This window comes from Globicephala melas, chromosome 1 (genome assembly GCF_963455315.2).
Source record: "Globicephala melas chromosome 1, mGloMel1.2, whole genome shotgun sequence".
NCBI classification, from domain to species: Eukaryota; Metazoa; Chordata; class Mammalia; order Artiodactyla; family Delphinidae; genus Globicephala; species Globicephala melas.
The window spans coordinates 59150674-59175026 of record NC_083314.1 but is presented as its reverse complement, the minus strand read 5'-3'; the positions used below and the strand labels follow the sequence as shown (position 1 = coordinate 59175026).

The window sequence follows — 24353 nt, the reverse complement described above, 5'->3', positions numbered from 1 at the left end:
TGGACTCAGCCCCTCTCCCTGTCTACCAGCTGTGTGACTCGGAGAGTCCTCAGTTTGCTCATTTGTCACATGGGGACAATAATCCCACTGTGAGCACTAATGACAGACTGGCAACAAAAGCTATGAGTGCTGTACCAGGGTGCCCGGGACTGCTGCTCCTAAAACCCCTCTTGGTGATATATGTGTGGGCTGTCCCCCATACCCCCTCAGAATGCTGTGGAAATGTCTTTTGGCCTCTTTTCTGTACTGTGGATGTTTGGGTGCCCATTCTCATCCCCATCTCCTAGAGCCAACAGCAAAAAACATTTATCGAGTGCCCACTTATGTGCCAGGCACTGTGCTGGGTCCTTTACTCATATTATCTCAACTTGATCCTCACAACAGCTCTATGGGGTCTTGTCTGACTATAGACCTGGTACCAAGGTTGAGAACCTTTGGGCTCCTTGGCTCTCAGCAGAACCTTGTGTCTTTCCACATGTGGAGTAACAGACCCAGCAAAAGGAAATGACCTGCCCAAGGACACCTAGCAGGTAATGGCAGAACCAGAATTCTGCAGATCTTCCGACTCGGTCTGCTGACTTTTCCTCAGCACTAGCTCGCCGTTATCCTTCCTTGGCTCACAAAACTTGCCAAGGATGAGCAGAGGGAAGTGGTACCTGAGAGGCTGCCTTCTCCATCTTCCTCTCCAGTGCCTGGAACCTCCCCCTCCCCAGACCACCCCATTCCACTCCCACTCTCCTCCCAAATGTGAATAAAAGGAAGTCACAAAGTGTCAAAAAAAACTATAAAAATATTGACTCACTATGTTGTATACCTGAAACTAATATAATATGTAAATCAACTGTACTTCAATTTTTTTAAAAAAAGGAAATGAATTGTAGTTATGAACTATAATTTGATTAATACACGCAAGAACATGGATGATCTTCAGGTCATTCTCAAAATGGTACATGTTGTATGATTTCACTTATATAACATTTTCAAATAACAAAATCATGGAAATAGAGAACAGATGGGTGGTTACCTGTGATTCAGGATGGGGAGTGGGAAAGGTGTGGGTGTACCTGTAAAGGGGTAGCAAAAGAGAGCCTTGTGGTTGAAGAGTTCTGTATCTTGATTGAGGTGGTAGTTTCATGAATCTACACTAGAACAAAATTACATAGAACTACTCACACACACAAGCATGTAAAACTGGTGACATCTGAATAAGCTCTGTGTATTATACCAATGTCAACATCCCAGTTTTGATATTGGACTATAGTTATACAAAATCAGTTGATTTTAAGTAAAGGAGATTACTTTCAATAATGTGGATGAACCACATCCAATAAGTTGAAGGTCTAACTTAAGAGGAAAAACTGTGGTTTCCCAGAGAGGAAGAAGTTCTGCCTCAAGAACAACATCAAGTCCTGCCTGAGTTTCCAGTCCACTGGCCTCTGCCCTACAGATTTCAGACTTGCCAGTCCCCATGGACACATGAGCCAATTCCTTAACATAAATCTCTTTGTACGTGCTGGTACAATGAGGATTATAACAGCTTCATTTGTAAGAGCCACAAACTGGAAACAACCTAAATGTCCACCAATAAGTAATGCATAAACAAATTATGGTTATCCGTAGAATGAAATGCTACTCAGTAATAAAAAGAATTAAATTATTGATACACAGCAAGGATGGATCTCAAAACAATAACAAAGGTAAATGAGAAAGAATACCTACTGTATGATTCCATTAATATGAAACTCTAGAAAATGGAAACTAATCGATAGTGACAAAAAGCATGTTGTTGTCTAGGTGGGGATAGGGGTGAGGTTTGCAGAATTTGTGAGGAGGGAAGATGGATTAAAAAGGGGGCACAAGAAACTTTGGGGGTGGTGGATGTGCTCATGATCTTGTTTGTGATGAGGTTTCGTGGCTGTACACATGTGGAAACTCACCAAATTGCAGACTTTACATTAAAATATTCAGTTTGTCATATATCTATTCTTCCGTAAAGTGGTTGGAAGGAAAGAAAGAAGGAAGGAAAGAAGGAAGGGAGGAAATTCCTAATTTTAAGAATTTTAGAGTCTTGATTTAGAATTGATGAAGGGCATTGAGACTTGGTACGTATAAAGTATATAGGGAGAAGAGTCCACAAAGGCATCAGAAGTCCAGCACATTTACTCTTTTAAGGAAAGGACTTATGGACCATCTCCTCCCTAATGTGTTGCATCACCACCACTGGTGGCTATCCTTCTCCTCTGAGCCTTCCCCTTACTACTACTTACTACTACTACATGAGAGACTCCCAGCTAGTTTCTTTTTTTTTTTTTTTTTTTTTTTGGTACGCGGGGCTCTCACTGCTGTGGCCTCTCCCGTTGCGGAGCACAGGCTCCGGACGCGCAGGCTCAGCGGCCATGGCTCACGGGCCCAGCCGCTCCGCGGCATGTGGGATCTTCCCGGACCGGGTCACGAACCCGTATCCACTGCATCGGCAGGCGGACTCTCAACCACTGCGCCACCAGGGAAGCCCAATCAGCTAGTTTCTCTACCTACAGTTCCTCCTCCTTCCAATACACCCTGCATTCCATGACAAGATAAATTTACCTTAAATTGAATTTGCAGTATATTACTTGTACAGTTAACGATTTTTAACATTTTCCCACTATCTGTGGGTAAGAGGCTCTGACCCCTTAGCCTGGGCATCAGAGCTCTCCCTAAGCAGATCTCAAGCTGATTTCATGGCCCTCATTCCACTGCAGTACTTATCCACTCGCTGGTCCTGTGCCTCTTGCTTAAGTTTGCTCTGCCACTGACTGTTTCTAGAGTAGTGTCCTTTCTCCATCTGGGTTACTCAACTGTATTCAACCTCCAAAGCCATTTTCTTACCCCACCTCCTACAAAGCCTCCCTTGACTACTTCTGCCTACAGTGATTTTTACCTGAGCTTTGGGACATTCTTCTGACTCTTTGATTCACATTTGCCCATAGATGATCTTACGATATTCCATGTTGACCTGTTTAGTTTCAATTTTCATTCAATAACCCATACATTCAACAAATTCAACAAGTATGTATTAAATTCCAAGTCAGAATAAGATTACTGCCTTTAAGTAGATTACAGACATGTTTGAGATTTTATTTGCTAACTGACAAGTAGAAAAATAATTATAACGTAGTAAGTTTTGTGATAGAAGTATTAATGCACAGAGCAGGGGAAACAGTCCAGTCTGGAAGCTGAAGATACTTGTAAGATTAGAGTGCACTGGTGTATATGATGATATTTGCTTGTTTTTTTTCCTCCTCAGTTGTCTTCCCTGAAGAGATGTCCCATTCTTAAGTTCAAGGATATTTCCTGGTTTAAATTAATCATATGTCTGACTTTGACTTAGAAATATGCTCATGAAACTTGGCAAGTAAAGACCAATTCCTGAAAACGACCACTCCTTAGAAAACATGCAGTGAACAGCAAAGGGGCCCAAGGGCAGAGGGCTAAGGAATTAAAACCCATCAATTTGCATAGGAAACAACTTTCTCAACCTAACCTTCAAAACTTTTATTACTATATTAGTCACTACAACTATTTTCTGATTGCTATGGTAATAGACTATTTAAAACAAGCCTTCATTAAGAATTGTTACAACGGACTTCCCTGGTGGTGCAGTGGTTAAGAATCCGCCTGCCAATGCAGAGGACACGGGTTCGAGCCCTGGTCCAGGAAGATCCCACATGCTGCAGAGCAACTAAGCCCGTGTGCCACAACTATTGAGCCTGTGCTCTAGAGCCTGTGAGCCACAACTACTGAGTCCACATGCCACAACTACGGAAGCCCATGTGCCTAGAGCCCATGCTCCACAACAAGAGAAGCCACAGCAATGAGAAGACCACGCACTGCAATGAAGAGCAGCCCCCACTCGCCACAACTAGAGAAAGCCCACGTGCAGCAACAAAGACCCAACACAGCCAAAAATAAATAAATTTATATATAAAAAAAAGAAAGAATTGTCACATCATTGTCTCAGTCAAAACTATCAACATTTTTCTTGTTATTGACATTTATGGAAACATTCATTTCCAAGAAGACAAGGAGACCTCTGAACTTTCTAAATGAGGACTCCAAGCTTTCTGGTCTGAATAGGAAGCAGTTTGGCAAGATTATCAACCACCATCACCAAGGAAATGAACTCTAAGCTAAGAGTTAAAAGGTAAGTAGAAATGAGTCAGGCAAAGATGAATATAGAGGGGGTAGAGCATCCAAGGAAAGAGAACAGCATACGCGAAAGTCCAGGATTGGTGAATAGTTGACAGTACATGGTCAAAGTCAAGAAGAGTTCAGAGAATCTGGGTAGTGAAAGATAAGACTAGAAAAAGAAGCAGGGACCAGCTTGTAAACCCTGTGAAGTACCCTCAACATAATCCTAAATGCCATAAGCAGCAGCTGAAGAGTTTCAATCAGTTTTCAACAAATATTGATTGAAAGCCTTTTACGTGCAGGCACCCTCCTAAGCACTGAGGATACAGCCATGAATAGGACAGATAAAGTCCCAGATCTCACGAAACTGACATTCTGAAGAGGGAGAGGAAGACAACAGATAAGTAAACATATAATTGAACAAGGTGATTTCAGGCAGTGATATCTATTGTGAAGAATATAAAACAAGGCTATGGACAATGAGAAGGTGAGGGAAGGAAAGCTACCTATCTTTGGATAGTTAGAATAGGTCTCTCTGAGAAGGTGACCACATTTGAACTGAGACCCGAAGGATATCAAGAAGCTATGTGCAAAGATGTGCGACAGACATTTAGAGTGAATAGTAAGTGCAAATGCCCTGAGGTGGGAGCAAACTTGGCCTGCTCAAGGAATAAAAAGAAGGTCAGTGTGCCTATAGTGTAGTGAGCTAGGAGGGAAAAAATTGGATGCAATTATTTGCTTAGAATTTCAAAAAGTGATCATTGATATTAACATGTTTCTGGTGGAAAAGTTTTGGTGTTTCATTGGTTGTGGTTAATATCTTTCAAAGTTGTTTCCTGTTCAGGATAAAAAGCTGGAAGTACCATTTGGAAAGTCCCAAGGTTCACCCGGGTCCTTAGGATTAACTGTTTCCAAAACTCTGTCAGTAACAAGAAAATCGTTGATATTCTTGACTAGTTTAGACAATGGACAGATAATTCTCAAACAAGATTTGTTTTAAGAAGACATTTTCCATAGCAATCAGACAATAGTCCTCAGTGACTAATATGGTAAGACAAAGGGTGTTAGCTGTTTCCCCCAACCTCTTGGCTTGCTGTATCTTACTTTTCCACCCTTTGTTCCTGAAATTGTCAAATCCATAAACTTACCAAGGGTTGACTAGCCTCTGGGGAACTGCTGTACATTCAGCAAACTGACAATGGACAGATTTATACACCATGGATAACTAATAGGAAATAGCTTGAATGGAAAATAAGAGTTTTTCATTTGCAAATGGGTTCCTTTTCTAAGAGCAACTACTGGAGAAACTGTCATGCAAGCAAAATTAATCTTTGGAGTTCCCTTTCCCTTTTTTTGTGTGTGTCTTCTCTTTCTATAGGCGTCAGAAGTATTGTGGTCACTGAATCTCACCTTTACAGAAAAAAAAGTGATTTGATAAAATAATTTACATGAAAGTATTATTGTTCTAATGTAATTGTATTTTCAAAGGGATCCCAAGGAGAGAGACAATCTAAGTGTCCATCAATAGATGAATGGATAAAGAAAATGTGGTACACATGTGCACGCATGTGCGCGCGCGCACACACACACACACACACACACACACACACACTCACACTGGAATACTACACAGCCATGAAAAAGAAAGGAAATCCTGCCATTTGAGACAACATAGATAAACTATGAAGGAATTTTACTAAGTAAAGTAAGTCAGGCAGAGAGAGAAAAATACTGTATGATCTCACTTATATGTGGAGTCTTAAAAAAAAAATCTCATAGAAAAAGAGATCAGATTTGTGGTTGCCAGAGGCAGGGGTGGTGGGGCGGGTGGGAGAATTGGATGAAGGTGGTCAAAAGTTACGAACTTCCAGTTTATACCTACCTGGAAGATAAGATAAATAAGTACTGGGGATGTAATGTAGGACATGATGTTTATAGTTAACACCGCTCTATGGGATATTGAAAAGTTTCTAAGAGAGCAAATCCTAAAAGTTCTCACCATGAGGAAAAAAAATGCTTTTTTCTTTCTTTTTTTTCATATTTATATGAGATGATGTATGTTAACTAAACTTGTGGTAATCATTTCCAAAAGTATGTAAGTCAAGTCATTATGCTGTACACCTTAAACTTCTACTGTGCTGTATGTTAATTATATCTCAATGAAACTGAATGAAAAAATAAAATTTTTATAAAAAGAGAGAGAAGGAAGCCCAGGTAGTCATAATGGGGTAAGTAACCTTTGATAATGAAAGATTGCTTTATGAGGAATAGTTATAGCAGTGTTCTAGAGACACGATGCAAATGGTAGTTTTGGCTAAATTAAGGAGAGTCTTGAATGTAGACTAAGAGATTTGAACTTCACCCTTGAGATAATAAAGAGTTACTGAAAGTTTTTGAGTAAAGGAGTGATGTAATAAAATACTGACCCATTTCTCAGGCACTGAGGCCTTTCTCCAGAAGTCTGGTAGGGGGAGGTTGCCCTTGGAATAATCAGGGCTACCAAAGTAAGTTCTCAAAATTTCCCCCAGAAAGTCTTCTATGGTGACCCCAATTTTACCACTTCTTTATGAAGACATCCTGAGTCCTCTTTTCCATACACTTGGTCCTTATGGTTCTGAGACAATGTAAATAAAGACAGAAACAGTTATGTTGACAGAGTATTACGAGATTATGGTGAACTCCTGGTGTGTTTTATGCCATAGGAGATAAATCAAGAATTAATTTCTTTCTTATGTTTTAGATTTTTAAAAAATGAACGCAAATGTATGGTCTAATATTTTCTTCCTTTCTCCTTACAAGGAGGGGTCTTATATACCCACTTTGGAGACCACAGTCTTTGAAAATGGGAACCTATTAAAGATTTTAATGAGGGGAGAGATGAGAAGATTTTAATCAGGTGTGCTATGAAAACTATTACCTGGTGGTACGGGTTGAATGGATTAGGATTGGTCAAATTAGCATTGGGTGAATGGGGGAAATCCTTGATTAGAGAAAAACAAAGGAAGCAATTAACTAAATAATGGCAGTGGCAGCTCTAGAAAGTTTGTTTTAGCCAAATATGGGTATGAAAATGAAACATGAATCAAGAACAGTGGTTTCAAATAAGACTAATGTCACATGTTTATAGGAAACTTTAGTGTACAATATTACATTTGAAACTCAGAGCTCAGTGGGGATAAACAGAACAAATACCCAACACTTTGCTGAAGAGGAGATATTAAAGAGATCTTGGTCATTTGCTGAAGGGCATGTTCACAGTTACTCAGGGCAAGGGTCAGGTCCAGGACTCAGGTCTGTCTGACTTCTATTCCAGTGGCCTTCCCACAACACCATGCTACCTGCTGCTTCCTTGGATGTGTGTCTTTGCTGTGTGCTCCTGGCTCTGAGATGTGCTTAGTGATTAAGAAACAACAGAAAGTCACAACACTCTGGTATGAAGATGCCCCCAAGAAATATTCAGGCCTGTAAGGTTTCTATTGCTTTCCCTGAGAACTTTATGGATGTTTGAATGAAATAAACACATCTTCACAGATTGATCATTATGTGTGGTAAGAAAAATCCAAGGGCTTATGCTCAGAGCTCTATTACAGGCTTAACAGATAGGAAGGGTGACATTTTCCTTGAATCTTCGGTGTAGGTTTTTTTAAAAAACCCACTCTCTAAAATATTTTTTTCTCAACACAATTTAAAACTAAAGTACTAAACTGTATTAGCTTATTTTAAAAGAATGCCAATTTGTAATGTGCCCGTAGAACATGTAATTTAGATTGGTAAAATGAAGTTTTGAAGAAATATAATTGATGGCAAATTTTAACAGGAAAAGCATTGAATTTAAAAGCTTTTACCTGGGGCTTCCCTGGTGGTGCAGTGGTTAAGAATCTGCTTGCCAGTGCAGGGAGCACCGGTTCGAGCCCTGGTTCAGGAAGATCCCACATGCCACGGAGCAACTAAGCCCGTGCGCCACAACTACTGAGCCTGTGATCTAGAGCCTGAGAGCCACAACTACTGAGTCCGTGTGCCACAACTACTGAAGCCTGCGTCCCTAGAGCCTGTGCTCCACAACAAGAGAAGCCACCACAATGAGAAGCCCGCACACCGTAACGAAGAGTAGCCCCTGCTCGCCGCAACGAGAGAAAGCCCGTGCGCAGCAATGAAGACCCGACGCAGCCAAAAATAAATTAATTAAAAACAAAACAAGAAGAAGCTTTTACCTGTTACCATGAGTCAGCTTCACATCTGACAGGTCATGTAGCGCCATGATTTGGAGCTTTGCTTCCTATGGTGCCAGCCATAGTCTAGCAGCAACAGCGCCTGAGCTTGTTAGAAATCCAGAATTTCCCCCCGCCCACCTCCCACAGCACCTAGAAATGTGCTTGCCAGATAGTAGGTGCTCAGTAAATATTCAATGAGTCAAGGAATTAACATATTCTCAGCGTTCAGTGCTTTTTCATGGACCAGTCCTTCTGCCCTCCCAACCCCACTCCTCTAGCCATCTGATCAAAATTTACTTACATTTGAGTCTGAGATCAAGTGTTATCTCTTCTGAGAAGTCTTCCTTCACAGGCCCAAAGTAATTTCTCCTGTGTGTTAGCCCTGGCTCAAGGGTGACTGCCAGTATTGCTTTCTCCTCTTGCATGTTAATTGTTTGTTTGCATGTCTATGTAAGGAAACTAGTAACTTCCTCTAATGAAGTAAAACCCCTATCCTTTAGGATTGGCAATGGGGAAACTCTTAATTAAGAAGCGAGGTAGTACTCACCCCACATTCCCCTTATGAGATCTAGCTTACTCATCTTTAGCCTATGATCTTTTTTTGCGGTACACGGGCCTCTCACCGTTGTGGCCTCTCCCGTTGCGGAGCATGGGCTCCGGACGCGCAGGCTCAGTGGCCATGGCTCACGGGCCCAGCCGCTCCGCGGCATGTGGGATCTTCCCGGACCGGGGCACGAACCCTCATCCCCTGCATCGGCAGGCAGACTCTCAACCACTGCGCCACCAGGGAAACCCCAAGGTCCCCCTTTTCTTGCGTCCACTTGGAAGAGGCTATCTGTCCCTACAGGACTGTCTCAATTTTTGAAGGTAAGATTTAAAAAAAGAAAGGCAGAATTTCCTAGCTCTGTGACCAATCTTGCAACTTCTGCTTCTATCTGAAAATCTACTAAGTCACTATCAGATGATTGACACTAGGAAATATCCACCTATCCTCTTCCCCATCCACTTTCTCCCTTATACACCCCATTACAGGCATATGGTCTTAATCTAGAGCTTGAAAGGACAACCCTGTCAGAAACCCGCACAGTATGTGTGACATTCACACAAGAGGTTCCCTAGTTGTGTTACTATTTCTACCGCAGATTGGAAGCTCCCTAAAAACACAGAATGTATCATTTTATCTTTACATCCCGTTGTCAAGCTCAGTGTCTGACATATGATAGGAAGAGGGGCATTTTTCTTGATTCTTGGGTATAGGTTTTTTAAAAGACTGAACTTGGAAGTTAATACTGATTTATTGAGTGATTCTTTTTCGATTGTGACTTATTCCACAAAATTATAAGGTTAAGGATAGTGCTACCGAATTGGTATAAATGGCTAGCCATACAATTATCATCCAAATCAGCAGACTTTTGAGAATGCTAGAATGTTAAACCAGATGGGACACTGGGACAACAGGTATGGACCTGGGACTGTCTCAGGTAAACTAGGACGTATGGTTATTCTAGGTTTGAAGCTCAGCAGTGTTGCCCCATAAACCAAATCTCCACCTGGGATGAAATGCTAGGGGTACAGCCAGGTCACTTGGGCTGCCATAAAATGCTTCTCCTTGTCCTCTTACCTTGGTCACATGACCCTGTTCCTTCAGTGTCTTCTCCGCTGTGAGTCACCAGCAGTTCCACTTCTAGTCACGTGTTTAAAGGTTCAACTCTTGTGCAAATTCCAGGAAATCTCTTGACTCCCTGATTGGTCTTTTCCTTGGGCTCCAACATCTTACCTTTCCCCAGACTCTTTCTAGTGCTCTAAATTTTAATTGATATAATTCCATATATGTCTCTCTATCATTCTTCATTGCTCTCCTTTCCCTCTTACCTTCCCAGCTTTGTTTGTTTTGCTTTCATACATCTCTCTTCTTCTGAGGCTTGAATCCTATCAGTTATCTATGTTCTGTTTCCCATTAGTTAATATCTGACCCTTCATAAATTAAATTTGACAAAGTCTCTTGATTAACAAAGGAAATGCACAAGTCACAGTAAAGGGGGCACGCAGAAGTCAAATATAATTGGGGAATTGTTTATTCATCACACCATTTCTATAAAGATCCAGGAGAAAAGGGGGGTAACTGGAAGTGTGTTTGGTTACCAGAGAACCCAAGAGTAAACTTTTCTTAGAAGTATTACGTGTCTTTGAGAGAAATTATTAAAGATGGAAATAGTCTTTTCGACATACAATAAGTACTTGATGAATTCTTGTTGGCAAGAGAATGCATTTGGGCTTTAGCATAGTACAGAATTCCGTTTGATTTGTTAAGTATTGGACAAGATTAAACATGAATGGACTGGAACCTACGAAGTGGCTCCTAGCAGGGGGCTCAATTCTTCCTCTTACTACAATACTCCTGAGAGGTAAAAACTTCCCATGCACGTTTATGTGTGACCAAACAGTGGGACCATACAAGATGTCTTTATTTTTTAATTGAAATATAACTGACATACAACATTATATTAGTTCCAGATGTAAAACATAATGACTCAATATATGTATATATTTTGAAATGATCACCACAATAAGTTTAGCTACTATCTGTCACCATACAAGGTTATAAAAATTTTTTCTTGGGATGAGAACTTATAAGATTTATTTTCTTAGCAACTTTCAAATTTGAAATGCAATATTATTGACTATAGACACCATGCTGTATATTACCTCCCCATGACTTATTTATTTTATAACTGGAAGTTTGTACCTCTTAATCCCCTTCACCCACTTCACCCCAACCCCCTTCCCCTCTGGCAATTTTGTTCTCTGTATCTATGAGTTTTGTTTTGTTTATTTGTTTGTCTTTTTTAGATTAACAATGAACTATCAGAAAGAGAAATTAATAAAACAATCCCACTCACAATTGCATCAAAAAGAATAACATATCTAGGACTAAATTTAACTAAGATGCCTCTTTAGACCAATTATGGGTAGAGCAATTTACATTCAGCCTCTGACATCTGGTTTTGTCCTTTATTATTAAGGAATTGGATAAAATGTCAATATGATAGTAATAGATGTTAGGAAACTAAAATTATCAGAGACATAAAAATATCTAATGATTTTGACTCTAAAGTTATTTCTCTTTATGCTGAATTATAGGATTATAGGAGACAGGACAGAAGAATTTCTGAAGTGTTTTGGGAAGAGAATTAGATATTAATTACAGAATAAGATATTTTTCCTACTCTGGAAAATGAAAAATATTTAAAATAAATTAAACATTTAATGTTTAAAATAAAGGCCGGAACACATTTCCTGTTAAAGGTACTAAAATGTCTCCACATTAGAAACATGTGGGCCACTCTTCCAAGAAAATGTTTCTCTGAGGTATTTTCCTTAGAAGAGAGAATCTTTTTGGTTCTTATTGTAAAAATCTTGGAGAAGCTTGAAAACAGCAAAGCAAACAGGAAACAGAATTCAATTTGTGGAAAGCTCAGAGAAGAAAAGCAAATCACTGAAAATGTAGCTCCCTCTGAAGATTCTTTAAACACAGAAGGTAGGAAAGCAATGATAATAAAAAAGCTGGCATAGAGATAAGTTAATGAGAATATGGTGTGCCAGTGACTGACTGGTGTTTTTCTAGGGCTTTATTCTACCCTTTTACACAAAGTCTCCTCTCAAAAATGCACCCCAAACACTCTTTTTCATGCTATCTAAAACAAGTTCAGAGTCAAGTTTATAAAAATTCACCAGAAATAATTTAGCCCAGAACAGCAAAGATCTAGAAGAATTTTGAGTTTTAGGACATTATAGACACACATGAAGAATGTGGTCAAGTCTTGACCTTTCCTACCTCAGATTTCCATTAATAGAATGAGGATGATACATTTTTCTATCTACCTCTTTGACTAAATAATTTTCTTAGGGTGGGTGGGTTTGTTGTCGACAGGTTCTGAGGCACTGAGTTCTCTGTCGCCTCAGATCTGAAAGATGACTGGGCTGGTTGAATGATTGTTGTTCATTACATTGGGACCAGGAGTTGAACCTCACTGACCTGCTGAATTTCAGAATAAGCTGAGAAAATTGCTAGAGCTATCCTCGTGCTATGTGGCTAACTGGATATGTTAAGAGGCTTTCAGAACTGTGCAGCTGCTATGGTGCAGCTAGGACAGCCAAAGCCCTCTGAGACTCCTGGATGGGGTGCTAGGGACAGGTCTCAGTAGCCATCTGCTTCCAGTTATCATGTTGTTAACCTCCGTGGCAGTGTCCAGTGTGCAGGGGGAGGTTACGTGGGAATTCTTGTCTCTGTAGCTCATACCGCAGTTCAAACATTCCTTCTGAGTTCACCTGCTGTAAAATAAGATCCCTAAGACCTTACTCCATAGAATTGTGCTGGTTGCTCCTGACAGAGAGACTGTAAATCACTGTGAGAAGAGAAAAGAAAAGCACCGTCTCTGACAGCCTCCACTTCCTGGATTTAGTGGATGTTACATGATCCTCTGGTGTTCATCAGTTTACTGACCATTTTCCAATATTTTATCAGTCAGAAAGTTGTGCAAGTTTGTAAGGCTAAAGCACAGGGCTACTAAGAAGTGCTGAGAGAGCAAATGGAGCTGAAAACAGCCCTGTTCTACCTGCCCCATCCTGTTCTCTAACCTGAAGCTGTGTCTGCCTGGAGGGCAGAGTGTCTTTTTCTTTGCACCAAGCCACCACAGTCCAGCAGCAGCACGGCCGAGGCACTGGGGGTTCTGTGACAATGAGTACATCTGATTCTACTGCAAAAGCTTATGGTACATACTGCCAAAAGCAAACCTTCACATCGACTTTTTCCATCCCATCAGTATACACCACAAAAAAAAGATAGCAGCAGCATTCCCTTCATTGTATTTTTAAAGATCATAACCTCCTCGGCCACTTATCCTGTTGTGTAAGGGTAAGAGTTGTCCTTTTTGGGTGTTTTGGCATTGCAGAGCATTAAGGATCAAGAAGAATGCATCTTGTAAATTTGTTGCTAAAATTCAGTCACATGCAGGCTATGTTCTGCCTTTAAACTTTCCGTTTCTCAGATGTGCCTGTACACTTAGTTCCATTTCCCTTGCCCCACAGAGGCTCTCTGCCCATAGCTCATAAACTGGGGAGGGTGACGGTGGAGGATGTCTCCATGCAGAACAGGAGCTGACACACTTCTTTTACAATACTTTCTTTAGTAATATTTAGCTTACTAAGTTGTTTGTTATTATTGCAATTTTTACTGTTTCTTTCAAACAGAGTATTAATCCTTCTCCTGAAAACGCACTTTGACAACTTCCTGTATAGATGATGAAGCTATTTTTAAGGGTTATCTGAATTCACTTTTAATTCCTTAAGAAAACAGCAGTTGGAATTGTGAGATACTACCTAATGGTGATAAGGGTTCTGTAGCTTCTGCCAACCAACCTGGTTGACTAGAAGCTGCATCCCAGGGCTGCAAAAAAGTATTCTTTTATGGCACAGAGAGTTTCCTCTGCTGGGCTGCACCCAAGTTATGATGGTGATTTTGAATGTGTATTTTAACCCAAAGAAAAGACTTAATATCAGCAAGCTCAGTGCCACCATAACACAGTATGAGAAGTTAAGGAAATTCTAGCTGAGGTGTAGGCAAAGAATCAAGTTTACATTGTCACATAGTTTACTTGCTATTTCTTTTTTTCAAATAGCTATGTATTAAGCTATAATAAAACCTGAATAAAACACTATGGAGGGTACTGAAGAGTGAAGGCATATTTTCTCCTCTAGATGAGCAGCTGACCCCATCAGACCCCATCTCCCCTGAGGACAGTACAGCACATGTGTCATTGGCAACTGCATTTGACAAGGAAGTGTGTCAGCTCCTGGTCTGCATGGAGACATCCCCTGTTTCTGAGCTTCAGGCAGAGAGCCTCTGTGGGGCAGTGGAAATGGAACTAAGGGTACAGGCACATCTGACAAATGGGGAGTTTAAAGGCAGAACACAGGCTACATGTGAATGAGTTTTTAGAAAAAAATTTACAAGATGCATTCTTCTTCATCCTTAATGCTCTGCAATGCCAAAGCATCCAAAAAAGACAACTTGGAAACTGCAAGGTGAAGTTTGGGGAGGGTTGTGGAGGGAGAGAATGGGGTTGGTCTTGGGCAGTGAAAGTTCTGGAATCTATTTGTTTCTCCAAGTTCTGAACTGGGATTTGTAAACTGTAAAGTCACAAACCCAATTTTTAAGAAAAGTGAACAAGGCTTCCTATTTTATTGTGAAAACAGGATGACAGGATGAAAAATATTATGAGAATTCATGAACATAATAATTTCCATTTATACATAGGAACCATGTGGAAGGAAGCATGGTAAGTGCTCAATACTACTTTTTTTTTTTTTTTTTTTTGTAGTGAAGGAAGGTGAAGCATTTATTGTAAGGCACCAGTGCAAGGAGAATGCGTGACTCATGCTCTAAAACTCCAAACTCCCTGAAAGGTTTCCAATATTAACTATTATTCCTTAAAAGAATTCTGTTAGGGAGATATTACTATAAACCCCATTTTGCAGTTGGGGAAACTGAATTTTAACCCAAGTATTGGACTCCAAAGCTCATTGTCTTAACATATATGCCTCTTTAAATAATTAAGCTATTTACATGGGAAAGTGCACTATGCATCCTTCTCCTGGATTTATATCCATAATTTTATCTCAAGTCTCTTTTGCTGCCAGCTATCTTGGGTAGATGTGTCCCTGTTCGGCTGTCACCTCCAGAATTATCTTTAATGCCCAGGATTATCTAGTTCCTAGGACTGGGCTTCTGCTTTGACTCCTGCTGTTTTCACTGGACCCCCCTCCCGTTCAGGGCCAGTGTCTCTTCTACTCCTGGAGAGGCCTCCTAGATGACACCTCTTTGGGTATCTAATTTGTCATGGAGAACTGAGAGATACCTATTTGTCTCAAAATTATTGATGCTGACTATTGTTATTGGACTCTATCTAATGCTTTGTACCTCCTCAATTAGCTAAAACTGCTGTCAGGGCCTATTCTACCTTATCTAGTAGGTGGATCTGGAATTGTAGCTGTGATACTTGCAGTAACAGTATCCTAGGTAAAAGCATCTGACTACTACATGTCCTCTCAGTAGCTACTCCTGTGCATTTACCTGATGGAATACAAATTATTTGATTATAAATGACTTTCTTCATATTATAGTTTTATTTATATATATATATATATATATATACACATACATACATACACACATATATGATATATATGCATTAGGGATTTATGTATAATACATATAATTTTTAATGATGTGTGTAAATAAGTTTCTTTAACAATGACTTTCATTTCGGAATAATAAAAGGGTGCTAAGAAATATATGTGATGAAAAATAGGCATTGTAAGACTACTGGGGTGGTGAAGAGTGAAGCTTTTAAAAAGACTTCAGTTCAGATTCTGATTCTGAATGTCAGGAATGTGATTGGGATCAAATTACTTACTTTCTTGAGTCTCAATTTTTGTTGTTGTTGTTGTTCATTAATTTATTTTCGGCTGCGTTGGGTCTTCGTTGTTGTATGTGGTCTAGTTGTGGCAAGTGGGGGCTTCTCTTGTTGCGGAGCATGGGCTCTAGGCATGTGGGCTTCAGTAGTTTTGGTGCACGGGCTCTGTAGTTGTGGCTCGCGGGCTCTAGAGCACAGGCTCAGTAGTTGTGGTGCATGGGCTTAGTTGCTCCGCGGCATGTGGGATCTTCCTGGACCAGGGCTCGAACCCATGCCCCCTGCATTGGCAGCTGGATTTTTAAACACTGCACCACCAGGGAAGTCCCTCAATTTCTTTATAAAATCTAGATAGTTATTATAACCTAATTCAGGGCTGTTACGAATATTATATGTTAGTACATGTAAATCTCTTCTACCCTGCATATAGTAAATGCTGAAAACTGTTAGCTATTATGATCATTATTAAAATGGGGATGATATATACTTTATGAGGTTATAAATATTAAGCAAGATATATACAAAGTGCCTAGTTAACAGATGTCCAGTAAATATCACATTTCATTGAATCCAAGTCGTACCATTATTTTAGGTACCTTCAAGAAGGAAAAAAATACTGCCAGTTGTACAATAATTATTAGACAGTAAGGTAGACCCCAATTTTAGATATGTTAAGTGTGAACATTTTTGCATTAGAATCAAAATACTTTTTCTCCCCTTCTTTGCCCTACTTAACTAGTGAAGAGTCTTTACTCCCCAGAATCTGGAATTCTGTTTCCTATTCTTTTTCCTCCTACCAAGACCCTAGGGTCTCCTACTTCCTTGGCTAAAAAGGGCTACAAGCACTGTAAGTTTTCTGTACCATCTTTATATTCTCTATCATGATTCCCCTTATTTCTTCCATCTTAATGTTGAATTCAACTGCTCAGCATTCTAATTCTTATTATACAAGATAAATGAATATAAAAATAAAACAAAACAAAAACTTCTTCCTAGTTACCCAAGGCCTTCAATCTAATATTTAGATTCAGAATCATTTAGTGATGCATATGTATGCCTTTAGAATTAACAGCATGGTGATCGATCAGGCACTTCATGTGAACAGAAACTGACAAAGACTGGGAAGAAATTCAAACTTGAGGTAAAAAATGGCAGATTTTCCTGGGAACAAATTTATATGCTAAAGGTGGTAGAAAGGTCAAATTGAATGAAAGTGGAGAACAGAAAACTTTCCCACAAAATGATTTCCTAGGAGCTCTTTTCAAATGCTGAGGAGCACTATTTTTTCAGTCTCACTTAGCAAGTACAATGTCGCTAATATAGTTGGTCTCTTATTTGGATAAACAAAACTAAATATCATAATTTCAGAAAAAAATAACAGCAAAGCAGAAATCGAACATTCAAGTTTTGGTTATTTTGTTTATTTCACTTAGGACACTCAGTGGGCATTAACTGGGGTACTTAAAATTCATCTCAATTAGGAATCTCTTTAGTCCTTCATCAATTATTTCGAGTGTTCTCATCTCAAATACATTCCTGTCTTCAACAAACTTCTGAAAGAGATGAGTACCTCCACCCACACCAAAATAATGTGCTTTGCTGGCCAAAAGCACCCGTCCATTTTTATCTAACAATCTAAGGAATGTTTGGTGCAGAGGACCATAATAACCTGGATTGTAAATGGTTTCTGAGGTAAGAATGAGATCATATTTTTCAAAACGTTCTTCACTGCTTAGTAAAAGCTTACAAAACTCAGACCACTCCCCAGAAAAGAACCGGAATTTACATAGTGCTTGTGCTACTTTTGATTTCCTGAACCTTTTCACATCTGATTCGTTTACATCATTTTCTTCATCTTCCAAAGTGGAGTTAGCCACTACATTAGGTAAGGTTACTTCATCAATCACCACACTGTTATAATCTTGAAAATGAATTTCTTTGGCACCTCCCTTGAACGCCATTATACCCAGCAACCCTGATCCACAACCAAGATCCAACACTTTTTTCCCAGCAAATTTCACTTTGGCCTTTGTAAAATATGCCAGGAGGTCAAAGGTACATTCCCAGATTTTTAAACCTCCTTCATAAACACCTGTAATCAGATCAGAGTGAGCAGAAAAGCTTTTTGAAATGATGTTTTCTCCAGGGAAGTTCTCTTTCAACAAGATGGTTTTCACTACTGATATGTTCATATGCTGGAGACCTGGTAATGTTTCTATGACTTTATTTTCTAACACTTTCTTTAAATCTTTAGGCATAGCATGCTCTTTGGCAACTCTAAAGCAGGGCTGTTTTTCATGTGGCTCCAAGCTACTTGAACTGTTAGCTGCATTGAGTGAGCTGCCTGTGTCTTGAGAGGGACCTGCATTTCCTGCTGACTTATGCTCCCACAAATGATCCTGAAGCAGGTCAAACTGTTCTGTAGGACGTTTTTTGTCTCTATGTGTACCTTTTTGTCTTTCTGAGACTGAAGACTCTTCTGAGGAATCTAGGGCCAAAGCTCCATCTCCAAGGGATGTTAATTCATCTTCCAGATGGTCTTCTATAGTGAAATTAAATTGAAAAGTCATTCTCTCATAAAATGCACACAATCGTTAAACTCAAAGGAAGGTTCTTCAACTTCTGGATAGAACTGATGACACACACGTAAACCTGCTTCAATTATTCTGTTAGTTTTGCTGGAGATCCATTTCTCTTTAGCTGCTTATAAACAGTTACAATATTCAGAGATATTTCCAAATGACTTTTAAGAGGTCTTTGCTCTTTTTTCAATTTAGCTCTGGAGAAAAAAAAAGAAAATTGTTATTAAAAAGCAAAATGACATATTTTACGTAAATGTAATATTGAACAGTCCCCTGCTCCACCCCCAGCAGCTGCCTTTTCTATGAAAGCGGTGGAGGGACAGGGAGATAAAGAGACTTGAAAACACACACACCCTTCAGGTTTCAAAAGCTGCAGAAGAGGGCTTCCCTGGTGGCACAGAGCTTGAGAATCTGCCTGCTAATGCAGGGGACACGGGTTTGAGCCCTGGTCTGGGAGGATCCCACATGCCGCGGAGCAACTAGGCCCGTGAGCCACAAGTACTGAGCCTGCGCGTTTGGAGCCTGTGCTCCGAAACAGTGAGAAGCCACGATAGTGAGAGGCCCGCGTACCGTGATGAAGAGTGGCCCCCGCTTGCCACAACTAGAGAAAGCCCTCGCACAGAAACGAAGACCCAACACAGCAAAAATAAATTAATTAATAAACTCCTACCCCCGACATCTTAAAAAAAAAAAAGGTGGAGAAGAGAATAAACCGTAAAAACGAACAAAATAACAGCAGCAGCAACAACTAGAAATAAGGTAAAGTCCAAAATTCTCAGGCAGGAAATGACAAGCCTAGCTATTTAGTGTGTTTCATCTGTCACGACCCTGCCCAAACATATTAACCTCCGAAACTGCCAGAATCTCTTCAATCTGTTACCGTTTCAAGTAACAGGACTTCAAGATTGTATTTTGATAAATGAACATCCCTTTAAAAACAGGCACAGGTATGCTCTGATGTGTGTAAATTCATTCAGATGACCTCACTACAAACATTTCGTGGAGACCTGCAGCTCTAAGTGTACTGGGAGTGAGGTAACTGTGGAGTAATTAGTAAAGATTAGCTTGACACAGAATAAGGGCACTGAACTGTGCGGGGAGATCCGTAGAAAATGGAAGCAACTTAATAAAGAGACTCTTCTCTGTATCTACTGGCTAGACACTTAAAATATACCGTCTACTTCAATTTGCACAACAGTTCTGGCAGGTGGGTCTTTATCCCCATTACATAGGACGTACAGAGTAGGGTCAACACATTAAGTGGGTAGGAAGGCGCCTGTTTCTATCCCATTTCACAGCGGGGCTTGGAGTCATTTCTGGCTGTAAGTCCCAGGTCAAACCCGACACCAGATGTGCAACCTCAAAGCCCCAAGGGACGGAGTGTAGCAAATCTGTGGACTCCCGGCCCTCACCTCCCCCAAAGCGTCTCAAAAGCAACGTTACAGCGATGCAGACCTGTGGACGCTAGCTCCCCGGCAGGTTCCCAGCTCCAGAGTAATCCGGCCAGACCCTCCCGACTGAAAGCGCGCACCAGTGTGTCGAGGCCTCCGCGGGCCAGACAAGCCCGGCTTTATTCCCAGTCGTGTGGGGCCCGGGCTCACTAAGGAAAGCGGCGCCCTTCCTCTCTATGGTTTTGGCTCGCAAGGCCTGCCGGGACGGTGGGAGTTTCCGGTCTTGGCTCCGGCGGGAGTGTTTCGAAGCTTTGGTCTTGGGCGAAAGCATGTCTCAGGAACGCGCTGTCCCGGCGAGCGCGGTTCCCCTGGAAGAATTAAGTAGCTGGCCGGAGGAGCTATGCCGCCGGGAACTGCCATCTGTCCTGCCTCGGCTCCTTATATCCTTCATTGTCACTTCCACCTAGAGAGGGGTGTGGGGCCTGTCTCCAACCTTCTCTCCTGTCTCATCACACCCGCTGCAGGGCCGTGTTGGGTTCCTGCGGCTTCAACCCTCTCCTTTCTCTGTTGATGAGCGAGATGAGTAAGCGAGGGGAGGAAGGGCGTGCGAGAGCCGTGGGTGCCGAGACCGAAGGCATGCCTGGCTTTGTCATCCGAAGGGCTTGCAGAGGTGTTCTGCCAGTGGTTTTGGCAGTGGATGTGGCGTTTTCTGCCATTTCTCTGGGCCTTTGAGTTGCTCTGTACGTGCAGTTAAGCGTGAGTACTTTTCCATGGGGCGGCGGGAGCGGGGAGAGGCAAGGACTCAGACTTGAGCTGTAAGGTGAGGTGACTGGATGAAGTAGAGAGAGCGAGGTACTCTGAGCTCTCATCTCTAAAATGGGTGGTGAAAATGAATACCTTCCTCACTGTTTTGAGAATCTAAAGGACGTAGTTCTGACATGGTGCCAAGTCTGTAAAAGATGTTCAGTAAATACAAATGTTCTTCCCCTCCCCTTTCTGAACCTCTTTCGGTTTATTGCTGGTGAGAAGGAGTTGCTTCCTTTGCTAATTGGCTTTCATCTGCTGGGTGTGAGGTACTTAACGTCTCCGTTGTCCAGATGCAGGTCATTTAGAAGTCGAATCTTTTTTTGGTTGTAAATGTACCTGGAGTCCTAGCCCTTCATGTTAAAGGGTAATTTTTTTTTTTAACAGCTTTGAGCACATAAAACTACACTCAAAAGAAAAACAAGACCTTCACTTGAGAGAGTCTGAACACTGCAAAAATAATTTTTTACAGCTGAAGCCAAATATAAATATTACGGTCACATAGAAATCATTCACCTGGGCATTGGCAGGTGGTCCCACTTAGGTACCAAAGCGCTTTCTTAGTTATCGTGTAGACATGGAACTGCTGTCCTCAAGGATTTTTGATTTTGGTAACAAAAAGCCATCCTCCTCAAAAAATTTTACTAGGTACAGAATATTATATGTACCAGGCAGTGTTAGGCTTCGGGGGAACAAAGGTAAGAAACACGGTTCCTCTTTTTCTTCTCAAGCTTATAGAGGGATTTCAATAATTGAAAGTCAAGCTTGTTTATTTATTTATTTTTATTATTATTATTTTTTTTTGCGGTACGCGGGCATCTCACTGTTGTGGCCTCTCCCGTTGCGGAGCACAGGCTCCGGACGCGCAGGCTCAGCGGCCATGGCTCACAGGCCCAGCCGCTCCGCAGCATGTGGGATCTTCCCGGACCGCGGCACGAACCCGTGTCCCCTGCATCATCAGGCGGACTCTCAACCACTGCGCCACCAGGGAAGCACTATTTTTTTTTATTTTTTATAAATTTATTTATTTTTGGCTGTGTTGGGTCTTTGTTGCTGCGCACGGGCTTTCTCTACTTGTGGCAAGTGGGGGCTGCTCTTCATTGCGGTGCACGGGCTTCTCGTTGTGGTGGCTTCTTGTTGCGGAGCACGGGCTCTAGGCGCACGGGCTTCAGTAGTTGTGGCACGTGGGCTCAGCAGTTGTGGCTCGCGGGCTCTAGAGCGCAGGCTCAGTAGTTGTGGCACACGGGCTTAGTTGCTCCGTGGCGTGTGGGATCTTCCCGGACCAGGGCTCGAACCTGTGTCCCCTGCATTGGCAGGTGGATTCTTAACCACTGCACCACCAGGGAATTCCCAAGCTTGTTTATTTACATTTAAAAAAAAAATCAACATTCTCACCTGGTTTTGCATCTCAAACTTAAAATTCAAAAGAACCCAAACCTGTTCTTCCCGCCAGTCTTCTTCATCTAAATAAATGGTTTTACAAGCCAAAACCTTCAGTCCTCTCTCTCTCACATCCAATCAGCAAGTCCTTTTGTTTCTGACCTAGACTATATCTTGAATCCAAATGCTTATCTCCATCCTGGTTGCTACCATTCTTTCAAACCTCCATAACCTCTCACCTGAACTATTGTTAATAGCTCCCTTGCTTCTACTCACGTCCTCTTATAATCCATTCTCCAAAATAAGTTCACAAAAAAGTGAAAAACATGTTGTTTACTTTTTAAACCACTCCCTCCACCCCAGTGGCTTCTTAACAAATTAGGAATAAAATCTAAACTTTTACCTTCAAGGCTCCTCATGTTCTAAGCCTTTTCCTCGCTTACCTAGCTCACTACACTCTGTCCACATATACATGAAGCTCACCTACCTCAGGATCTTCATTTTTGCTGATCCTTCAGCGTAGTTCTTCTCTCAGCCTTTTGTCCATCTCATTATTCAGATCTCAGCTCAGATGTCACGCCAGCAAGCCATTTTCAGTGTCCTCAGTCTTAGGTGGTTCTCCCAAACCCAGTCTGTAATACTTATCTCATTGCCCTGTTCAGTTTTCTAAAGAGCAGAAGCAACCTTAATGGAAATTATCTTGTTTACTTTGTTTTCTTTTTACTTTTCCTCACTGTACTGTAAAGTTCATAAAGGCAGGAATTTTGTTTTCTCCAGCACCTAGAATAGTACCTGGCACATAGTAACCATTCAGTGAAGGGCTAAAAGACATTGTCATGTTTTAAAACTGCCTGAAAATCTCATTAGATAAATTTTTTTTCAGCTTTTGGTTTTACTTCAGCACTTTTTCTACAAATGAAAGAAATTTTCAGTAACTCCATCACCCAAACATAATTATTTTCATGTTTTGCATTTCACACGTTATTTTCCAGTCTTTCTTTTTTTTGCGGGGGCGGGGGGCCGCGCCGCTCGGCCTGCGGGATCTTAGTCCCCCGACCAGGGATCAAACTTGTGCCCCCTGCAGTGGAAGCGCGGAGTCTTAACCACTGGACTGCCAGGGAAGTCCCTTATTTTCCAGTCTTTACCTGCATGTCTGCATAATTATAACTTATGTTTAATTTTGGAAGAGGCTAGAATTTTTTTGACCTTTACTGAAATTGATCCACGATGCAAATTCTACCCTACTGAACTAAAATGAGTTAATGACTATATTTCATTTTGATTGCTGCTGTAAGATGTATATGCAAAGTAAGATTTCAGAAAAAGAATCAATTCCTGTATTACTGTGACAGAGTTATGGCTTATTCATTTTTCTTATTGATACATACTTTAATAATTTGTATATTATTTTTACAGGAAAACATTTCTAACAATTCTGAACGGTAGAAAAGTGTATAGTTTATAATGTGATTACCATTAACGTTTGTAATGAACATAGCATAATTTATTATGACGTATTTGTAAGCTTCTATGTGCAGAAGAGTTTCTGTCTGATTAGGTGGTAAGATAGATATGCTAGTAACATGAGAAGATAAGAGTTGATCAGTGACTTAAGACAGGTGCAAGTAAAGTACTATAGAAGTGCTGAGGAGGAAGAAATTTCTGTTTCAGAAACCAGAAACCCATGGATCATTATAGACTGTTTCTCATCTGTCAGAAATAAGTCATAACTACACACAATTTGAAAAGATAAGTTTATCCCTGAGCGATTTTGAAAACATTTCCTTAAAGTATTTTCATTATATTTCATTATACCTAGTAAGCATTACATTTTTTACAGCAAAATTAAGCCAGTAATTTGAGTCTAATTTCAATCTCTTACTGATCATTGCTTAAACTTCAAGAAGGGTCCTTTTAAAATCTGTTCTCAGTAGTGAATATCTTACTACTGATCCTAGTATCTTCCTTAATTTTTTTACTCTATGTATCAGCATTCTGACAGTTGGCTTGAGCATATTCGTAAGTAAAATTATCTTAATTGTACGATTACTTTGATGTCTTTAAGGCCTGAGTCCCACATATCCCAGTTTCGTATTCCCTTTAAACTTAAATATAGTTTTGTATACCCTTTAAGTTTATTCTTCCTATTGTAGCGTTACAGCCTTTGTAATCTTCAGTTACTTAAAATGACCAAATTACTTCAAATTACAGTACTTAAAGTTTTAAATTCCATTTTGGATAGATACCAAAAGTGTTCTGTTTGATAATGTGTGTATAAGCACGTTGTAAATTTTATTTTATTTTATTTTATTATTATTATTTTTTTGCGGTATGTGGGCCTCT

The 24353-nt window shown here is 40.6% G+C and overlaps 2 protein-coding genes across 6 annotated transcripts in view; one reads left to right on the top strand and one right to left on the bottom strand.

Moving 5' to 3' along the window:
- Nucleotides 1-15626: 15626 nt before the first annotated feature.
- On the bottom strand, nt 15627-20051 carry METTL18 (methyltransferase 18, RPL3 N3(tau)-histidine). The gene is made up of 2 exons (XM_030875527.2): nt 19891-20051; nt 15627-18632 (listed from the first exon to the last, which is right to left on the bottom strand). The coding sequence occupies exon 2, from the start codon at nt 18421-18423 to the stop codon at nt 17302-17304; it is 1122 nt and encodes a 373-aa protein (XP_030731387.1). The 5' UTR covers nt 18424-18632; nt 19891-20051; the 3' UTR covers nt 15627-17301.
- Nucleotides 20052-20107: 56 nt separating this feature from the next.
- FIRRM (FIGNL1 interacting regulator of recombination and mitosis) overlaps nt 20108-24353 on the top strand; it is a 49839-nt gene continuing 45593 nt past the window's right edge. For 3 of the 5 annotated variants that reach the window (XM_060296577.1, XM_030875509.2, XM_030875516.2), the window contains exons 1-2: nt 20108-20266; nt 23990-24029. In XM_060296577.1, the coding sequence (XP_060152560.1) occupies nt 20156-20266; nt 23990-24029 (151 nt within the window). In that variant the 5' untranslated portion in view covers nt 20108-20155. Of the gene's footprint in view, nt 20267-20440; nt 20583-23989; nt 24030-24353 lie in introns of those variants that run through there. The other 2 variants (XM_030875513.2, XM_060296589.1) reach the window with 2 other exon arrangements.